This window comes from Gymnoscopelus braueri (assembly GCF_963280865.1).
Source record: "Gymnoscopelus braueri genome assembly, chromosome: 8".
Lineage (NCBI taxonomy): Eukaryota > Metazoa > Chordata > Actinopteri > Myctophiformes > Myctophidae > Gymnoscopelus > Gymnoscopelus braueri.
In genome coordinates, this window is record NC_137609.1 from 6,329,687 (window position 1) to 6,339,536 (window position 9,850).

Sequence of the window (9,850 nt, forward strand, 5' to 3'; positions counted from 1 at the left end):
CTAGGAGTATATAATATATGTATTATTTCATGCCACTCTTTTTATCCTTCAGGTCAGTCTGACCACTCGTTCTCGTCCAGCTCAGAGTCGTCCTCGGAGTCGCTGTACTCCACGGCGATGCGGCGAGACAAGATGGTGGCCACGTCGTTTCCAACGGGCTTGTTCTGCTGCTCCTGTTGCTCCTGGACCTTCTTCAGTTGAATCCCTGGTGAGAACACACACGTGTTAAGGCACTCACACACACTGCCATATCTATCTATTATATACAAGTCAAGTTGTGGACAGTATTTGCCCGATATCAGCGCAAATTGGTGTTGTTAGTGTGATATCAGACCAGAGCTTGGCAGGCAGGCAGGCAGGCAGGCAGGCATGTTATGGGACATTACGAGTGCCATCTTAACAGGTGCAAAAATGTCACAAATGTGACATTTCTGTCCAAATCCAGACGTCACGTTTGTGACCCTGGAGTCAATTACGCTGTAGACATGTTACGTCACCACGTGTCATGTCACAAAAGTAACATGCCCCTATATATGGAGACCACTTGCAACAGATTTTCAGGCTGCGAAGCCAGTATTTAACTCACTGGCCCGAGGCTCACACTGCCATCGACGAGTTGACGAGTGAGTGGTGTTTTCAATGGTTTATGCTAGAGAGCGCGGTTCGCCAACCTATGAGTGATCCTATGACCTCTGGAGAAGAGTAGACCCGGAAATCATGTGATCACAACAAACCCAGCCCCGTCCGATCTAATGTTAAAGGATTTAGAAAAATACATGAGACTCGGCTACATCTTTTAAAGCGATGGGCAGGTGGATCTTTGTGAAGAAAAATATTCTATGATTTTTCATAAACGCTCGGAATCGCTGGCAAGGGCAGCCATAGATGATGTTTCACTCTGGCCATACTGTATAAAGTGTCGACTCATTCAGCCCAACTCACCCATGCGTATAGCAGAGAGCAGGTCACTCCTGGCGTCTCTGACCGGCTGCACGTCTGTCCTCATGGCCTCGCCGTGTCCTCCTGGGCGGTGGGAGGAGCGCGCGTTGGAGGAGGAGTGGACCGCTGGAGGCGGAGGTCCAGGGGGTGGAGGCCCCGGGGGAGGAGGTATGGGCGGGAGCGAGGAGTAGCCCTGGCTTACATACAGAGGGGCCGGGGGAAGCCCGCCCTGGGGAGAGCCAAACGCGGTCTGTGCAGAGGGGATGGTCGGCCCAGAGCTCACCATGTATTCCACTGGGCTGTTAAAATGACAAGAGATAAACACTGAAACACTGTTGTGTTTCAGATTATACTATTACTATTACTACCACTATTATATGAATATATGATGATTCAGATTATACTATGATTCATATACTATGAATCTGAAACTGTGTTTCAGATTCATAGTACATACTCGGATTCATATACATACTGGTGGTGTAAAGTAACATTTACTCAAGTACTTTGGTATTTTTACTTTACTGGAGTATTTCCAATTTTCAGTACTTTTACTTCTACTCCACTACATCCGAGAGGAAAATATAGTACTTTTACTCCACTACAATTATTTGAAAACTTTAGTTTCTAGTTACTTTGTAGATTATTATTACAAAACATACATTAACCACTTCAGCCCTATATACATTTCGGCCATTTGAAAGCTCATCTACTACTCACAATGCGTCGCGATGCGACGCATTGTGAGCTTGTAGATCTACTATTTTCAAAAGATCGTTATTTGAAAACTTGTAAAATGAGACATTCTGCATAATGAGTACTTTCTACTTGTGGTACTTTACAGTAAGTACATTTTGATACCAATACTTTCGTACTTTTACTCAAGTACATTTTGAATTCCAGACTTTTACTTGTAACTGAGTACTTCTACATTGCAGTATTGATACTTTTACGTAAGTAAAACATTTGAGTACTTTTTCCACCACTGGATGGTAATCATCCTTTATCTAGTGTATTTCTATGCCCTGTATCTGTAACGTTTACTGCTGTGCTGTCCCTGGTGCCTGACTCAATAAAGGTATCTAATCTATCTATCTACCTGACACCAGGGAGTAGGGAGAGTACCTCCAACCACTGCACAAGTACTAGTTATAGTATTAACATACTCTCCTATATGTTAACATTTGTTCCGGCTTTAATAATGGCAACAATAATAAGATGATGATGATTTAGAAAATCTTTCCCTATTTGACATAATACGGTATACAGTACCTCAATGGTTCCCAAACTTTTCAGGCCATGACCCCACAAAATAATCATGTGTAAACTATGACTAAAACTATGACGATTTTTTTTTTGTCGATTACCTTTTTTCACTGACGAAAACTAAATCAAAACGAAGCTACGATGACTAAAACTCAGACTACAGACTAAATATATTGACAATTTCGTCAACAAATAAAAACTAGACTAAAATGTTAGGGAGGGACTAGTGGAGACAAGTCATTTTATGTTTGGTTGCTCTCGGGTGTTGCGCTCTGAAAATAGCAGATCTACAAGCTCACAACGCGTCGCGCTTGTAGATCGGCTATTTTCAGCATGCAATCAGCCATTACGACACCATCAAGGCACCGGCAAGATATATTTTAGTCGACTAAATCAACTGTAGATTTAGTCGACTAAAATCTTATGATATTTAGTCAACTAAAACTAGACTAACAGTAAAACATTTCAGATGACTAAAATATGACTAAAACTAAATGAAATTTGATTCAAAAGACTATGACTAGAACTGAATCAATTTTTTTTTGTGAAAATCAACACTAGTTGAGGCATTAAATTGAGTCAAATGTTGTGAAAATAGCCGAACTAAAAGATCACAAGTAGTAATGGTCTTACTATTAATTATTTGATTTTATTTTTGAGGTATTAAAAAGTCCTTAAATTGTCACTTAAGAAATGTACCCTGTATACACTTATACTTTATGTTGCTTTTTTTTTTACTGTTCAGTGAGAAAACAATGCTGCACATTAAGCTAATCATCTGGGGACCCCCCCAAAAGCATTTGTGGACCCCCAGTTTGGGAACCATTGATAGTGAGGAGGATTCAAAGCCAAACGTACTTGTAATCAACAGGTGGAAGTAGTGAACCGTTGTGAGGTGGCGGTGGTGTTGAAGGGCAGGCGGGGGTCCCGCCCCGGTACGTAGCCTCGATGATCTGATATTCGTGCTCCGCCAGAGGTGACGGGGGGGTGTTCCCACACACGTACCTCGGAGGAACCGGGAAGTCCGGGAGGTCGGGTCTAGAGGAACCAACAGACAATGACTTAGATTTGTTTTGATTTGATTTGATGTTTGGTTTAATCCATTCAATCCGGGAATGCATATGTGTCACTTGAGATTTCTTTGGATATTCAAAAATATCAGATCTACAAGCTCATAGCGCGCTCATAGACTAAAATATATATTCTACAAATGTCTTGTAAATCCTAGTTTAAAAAAAATACGTATGCTGCTATATCAGTTCTGCCAATCAGTTTAAGAGTTCATTTGTTCACAGGCACACAGTCAATAGTGATTATAATACCCGGGCAGGGGTAACAAAGAAAGGTATAAGTAAGATAAAAATGTTGGGATAATAATGTATTCCATATTGAGTTTACATGAAATAAGAACAGAAAATCTAAAATATGTCTGCAATATATAACAAAGGAGAAAAAAAACAGGTTTGTGTGTGTGCTTGGTGGTTGTAAATGACATAAACAAATAAAACTACACACACACCTGCCGTCTGGGGAGAGGGATCCCTCGGACGACGCTCCCCTGCGGAGGGTGTGTGGATGCCGGTGGTCTGGACGGAGCTCTTTGTCAAACGCCATCATGTTCCACTCGTTTCTGCGGTTACGAGCCTTCCTCACCTTCTTCACCTCGCGCTGGAGCGTGCTGTCAACACAGCGCTTCTGCTCCTGGTGAGGGCATGGGGTTGAATACAATGTTATCCATGCAGGTTGAAGCAACTACATAAAGTTTGCATTTATAAAAGGAATTGCATAAAACCTCTCTACTGGGCGATCTTGGACAAAATCAAATATCACAATTATTTTGACCAAATGCCTCGAAATCAATATTGCAACGATGATGACGTATTCATATTGTGATGATAATATCAATTAACTTTTTATCTTGAACATTTTGAAAATAGCTGATCTACAAGCTCACAATGCTCAAAAAAACCCAGAAAAAGACAACACCGATGGCATAGCACAATAATACGACATCCAAAATACCAGCCAATACCTTGTCTCATGTCATCATGATACAGTATTGATATAATATTGAAATACAGTATTTCCCAGCCCTGTCCTCAACTTTGTCAGACTCTTCTTACAATTCCATCACTCCTTTCCATCATTCTCTACGCATCGTTTATCATAATGATCCTCTATTGTATTTAATTTGTGCTGCCAACTGTCCATCTGGGACAATTAAGCATTTATACTTGCACGAATAACAGATCTTCAAGCAATAAATGCAATACATATATGCCACAATATGTAAAATATGTCTATTGATTCATTGTGCCAGCGGAGAGAGGCAATTGATGATGTCCGAACGAACTCGCAAGCTTAACGTGTTGTGTCTGAGTGTAGGTCGGCCATTTTAGCCATGCAATGCCCAGTGGTGTAAAGTAACTAAGTACATTTACTTAAGTACTGTACTTAAGTACAATTTTGAGGTACTTTTACTTTACTGGAATATTTCCAATTTTCTGTACTTACTTCTACTCCACTACATCTCAGAGGCAAATATTGTCCTTATACTCCACTATAATGATTTGAAAACTTTAGTTACTTTGTGGATTTTGATTATTATTACAAAACATGCATTAACCACTTCAGCCCTATTTAAACTTTGGATATTTGAAAATAGCCGATCTACAAGCTCACAACGCGTCACGATGCGACGCGTTGTGAGCTTGTAGATTGGCTATTTAAAAAAAGATTTGAATATATTTATACATACGATATTCTGCATAATGAGTACTTTTACTTTTGGTGCTTTAAGTACATTTTGATACCAATACTTTTGTACTTTTAGTCAAGTTAATTTTTTATTACGGAATCTTACTTGTAACAGAGTATTTCGAGTATTTCTACATTGCAGTATTGATACTTTTACTTAAGTCAAAATTTTTAAACTAACGATGCCGTCGTGCAACAACAAAGTGTAGTACACACTCACTTTGAGACGTCTCCTTTCCTTCCTCTTCTCCTCGGTGTCCTGTAACATCTTCTCCTTCCACAGCTCAAAGAAGTACTGTGGGTCTGTGTAGAACTTCATGGCATCAATGTGGTCTTCCCTGCGTTCACATGCACAATATGACAGTGTCACATAATATAGGCCTGTCACAATTATTACATAATCGTCTAATCGCAATTATTTGAGATAATCACAATTTGTTTGCATAATCGTCATAATCGTTTCCATGTTGAAAAATGTTCACACATTTTCATATATGAAAATGGCAGATCTACAAGCGTACAACGCGTCACTTTGTGATGCGTTGAAAGCTTGTAGATCAGCTATTTCTGCTATTTGTATATGGTATTAAATATGTATATAGTTTCTTTGTATTTTGAAGTTATTTTTCATATCTGCCCTGTACCATTTTTTATTACAAAGCATAAAAGCCAAACAGAAATTATTTTCATTCATATGTTCCAATGTTCAATGGCCAAACACACAATTAAATCGTTTATCACAATTATTTGAGTGACAATTAATCGTCAACTTAAATTTGTAATCGTGACAGTCCTAAACACATATTACCTGAGAACCACATTTTCCAACACAGTATCATCCTCAGACGTAAAGGTAGGGCAAGTGATATTATTTTTTGTTAAAATAAGTGTTAAATAGCTCTATATTCTGATAGTACTCATTGCTATAGAGTGTTTGTTCAGTAACAGGAGTCTCCATGTCTCTCCAGCTCTTTATTAAACAGAAAATGCATTTTCAGGTTGGAATACCAATTTTATCCAATCAGGATAGAGAACTCACACAGGACACAGGATAAACAAGTGAAATTGGAAGTGATGACTATTATATACTGCTATTTTCAAACATTTTAGTACTTTTACTTTTGGTACTTTAAGGACATTTTGATACCAATACTTTTGTACTTTTACTCAAGTACATTTTTAATTCCGGACTTTTACGTTGTAACAGAGAACTTCTAGTCTTCTACATTGTAGTATTGATACTTTTACTTAAATAAAACATTTGAGTACTTTTTCCACCACTGTACAAATGTAACCAAATGGACCTGGACAGTAAGTCCATTTGGTTACCTTTGTACCCATTTTTCTGGTGTACCTGTAAGAGGTGAGGGCACCGAGAGGCGGGGCCTTGTCACAGGTGTTGTACATCTCGGACACAGAGTTGGGGGTGCTGCTCTTGGCCACCACCTGCTGGTTCTGGACGGTAGAGCCTTTAAACGCCTTCCTCATGTTGATGTCCTGAAGAGAGACTGCAAAACAATAACATTTAAAGGGATAGTTCATCAAAAAAAAACTTTTTTTTCTATCGATTAGTCACCCCATGGAGACTTGAATTTTATTTTTGTCGCATTCCTAAGCCAATCATTTGATGACCAGCGGACCGGTAGGCAAAGGTTACGGTAGGAGACACAAAGAGTCTCCTTTGTGTCTCCTACCGGAACTGCTGCCGGTCATAAAAATAATAATTGGCTTAGAAATGCGCCAAAAACAAACAAACAATATATATAAGTCTACATGGGGTGACTAATCGATAGAAGAAAAGTCATTTTGGGGGTGAACTATCCCTTTAAAAGAAAAAAGGACTAAGTTCTTTGGCAAAAAGTCCCATCAGAAAGTATGGGAATGAAAAAAGCTTAAAAAAAGCATCAACATGATCTCAGTTATATAATGCTTTCATCAGGCCACTGCAACCTGTTTTGGCATTAGCTGCACAATTATAGTCCCTCACTGTCAATTACAATCACAGCGTCACTGTGATTTTGATATGTGGCATGAGAGAATGAACGACGGAGTGGTGACTGCTGAACATGCACCCTTACCAGCCTGTAAGGCTACTTCTTGGCATCAATCACAAAACCCATCTAATTTTTTCACTCTTCATACCAGTAACCTGTAAACTGATTGTATGACATTCTGTATAGTAGTGTGTATATCTGTCTGTCTCTTATATGTCATCATGATTTGTGTGCATGGGGATCTCATCTTAAACAAGCTCAGTGCTTAATGAGTCTTCCAGTTTAGTAGACCTTGTATTGTGAATTTGTACTTCCATGTACTGTTATTCTCATGTCTTACTAAATAAAGTACATCAATCAATCTGTGGTCCTTAGTGCAGTGCCAGAACTCTTCCTCTCGCCTGGCTTCCCTCCCTGCCTTGTGCCTAGCCGGACATACCGTGGAGCATTCGAATCCCTCTAGTCTCCACGGTCAGTGGTGGGCAGGAACTTTACCCCCCTGCGCCAACCCCGGCTCTTTGCCCGTCTGATCTTTGAAAAGGTTTTATGGGGATTTCTGTTTCATTGTACGTTCCAATGAAGAATGACTGGTTAAAAGGTGACAACGTGGTTCATTATGCAGATACTGACATCTCAAGTAGGTTAGCTGTGTGTCAAGTACTGTAAATTGTCTGTGTTACAGTACCAGTGCAATTTATATAATTTATGCCGTGTTTCCTGATAACCCTCCACCCCGTCCACTGCTATGTGCCCTGTGACCCTCAACTAACCCTCTTCCACGCTGGAATCCAGCTGGGTGACCTTGAGAGCCAGGCGGTCGATGCGGTCCTGGAGGGAGTTGGCGCGCACGTAGAACGTGTTGGCCTCGTTAAAGAGCTCGCCGAAAACGTTCTCTGCGTGCTTACCTGCAAACGAAGAACAAACGAGAGCCGTTAACGCATTAAGACCTGAGGCCGATTCTACAAAATTGTCTTCTAAATCCTAACAGTTTTTTGAAAAAACCTATGTTGCTATAATATCAGGGGTTCTCAAACTTTCTCATGTCAAGGACCCCCAAAATGATATGTATTTGGATCGTGGACCCCCATCTCAAAATATTTTTGTTCCAGGGACCCCCAAAAGCAAAGATGACAAATGTTTGCTTTAAAAATATATATGTATTCAAAGATTTGCACACATTTTCACGATTTTTCAAAAATAGCAGACCTACAAGCTCGTAGCGCTGCACTTGGTGCCGTGCTACGAGCTTGTAGATCTGCTATTTTTGAATTGCCAAAGAAATCTAAAATGACACAGCGGTCTTAATGGGTTAACGTGTTCCATACAGACCTTATCGACAGGTAGCTATGTCTCTCTATGGGTTTCAAGCCACCCACCCCCCCCTTCCCCACACACACACGCACACACCCACCCACACAGACACTCTCTCTCTCTCTGCCTTCTGTGACAGTAAGCTTTAGGGTAAGCCCTAAGCTCCTTTAACTTCACAAAATCCCACTACAAACACGCAGACACAACGCAGACATAGTTATGCACATAACACATGTACGCTCAAACTAAAAAAACTTAAAATCACAGCTCCATCGTTGGTTATATATTATATTATAATATAATGTATTATATGACATAGACGTAGTTGTTACGATACTAGTAAAGTGATCGGATTACTTGGTTAATAGAATCCACATGCAAGTCATTCACGAGTCAAGTCTTACTTTGCCTGTTTTAACTGAATAATATGTTTTAAATATATGATGAAGCGTTGAGTTAACATTTATTTCTGATTGTTTTGAATGTCGCCCCTGACAAATACTCCATGTTCACTAAAACTACTAAAAACTAAACTAAACCTAAGCCTATTATAAAACCTAAACTAAAACTAAGCCTTTTCAAGAAATAACTAAACCAAATCAAACAATGAATTTAAAAAAAGAATTAAAACTAAATTGAACTTGAAAACAAAAATAATAAAAAAAAAAGAAAAAAATAATTAATAGTAATAATAATAATGAATGTTCTTAAGACCAAATGTTATGAAAGTACTGTTAAGCAGTGGTTCTCAAACTATTTCATGTCAAATGGATATGTATTTGGCGGCGGACCCCCATCTGAAAATGTTTTGTGCCAGGGACCCCCCAAATGATACAAAAATGTCCAATACTTTCAAGATTCATTTTTTTTTTTTAATAGCAAGCTATAAAAGCTTGCAGTGCGGCACAAAGTGCAGCGCTGTGAGCTTGTATATCTGCTATTTATAAGTGGTTAAAATGATTGTGATGCTGTATTAACACATTTTGCTGGGGACCTCCTGGACCCCCCTTCCCAAGGAACCCACACTGAGAGCCATAGACCATATTCACACGGCGGCCATATTGGAATTTAACATTGAAAGTGCCGCCACCCGGGGTGGCTACTTTCATTGACTTCATAGAAACATGGCCGCCGTGTGAATATGGTCTATGGCTGTAAAGATAACATGATTAAAGTGCTTTTACTCAGACTGCTGAGCTGGCGGATGATGGCAGACAGAGTGTTGTTGGTGACACATTCCAGCTCGTTGCCAATCCCATCAGGCACTGCCCCGTGGCACAGGTGGCGAGGCTGGATGTTCCTCTTTACCAGCGGCATGACTGACCCCTGCACGACCCCTTTCTCACATCTGGATCGTAACTCCTGCAGGGAAACAGGATATTTATCAAGTCATAAGTTTCAGAAAAGCCTCCGATTAGTATAAATCGTATTTACAATACAATGTAAACAAAACCCGGGTAGGTTAAACGATAATGCTCATGGAACAGGATAAAGTCATAGGCTGTGAACCATCTGACAGGATTTCACCATAATTTTTTTTTTTCTTGTTTTGTTGTTTTTCTAAACGCTACATGGATGTGTTG

The 9,850-nt window shown here is 39.7% G+C and overlaps 1 protein-coding gene across 1 annotated transcript; it reads right to left on the reverse strand.

The window, feature by feature from the left end:
• Positions 1-53: 53 nt before the first annotated feature.
• Positions 54-9,584, reverse strand: LOC308090651 (actin-binding protein WASF3-like; the record flags this gene model as incomplete). The annotated part of the gene is made up of 8 exons (XM_080435917.1): positions 54-205; positions 943-1,238; positions 3,064-3,243; positions 3,725-3,906; positions 5,183-5,300; positions 6,317-6,470; positions 7,727-7,861; positions 9,452-9,584. 8 exons carry the CDS (start codon positions 9,582-9,584, stop codon positions 54-56), a joined length of 1,350 nt encoding a protein of 449 aa, XP_080292043.1.
• Between the last annotated feature and the right edge of the window lie 266 nt (positions 9,585-9,850).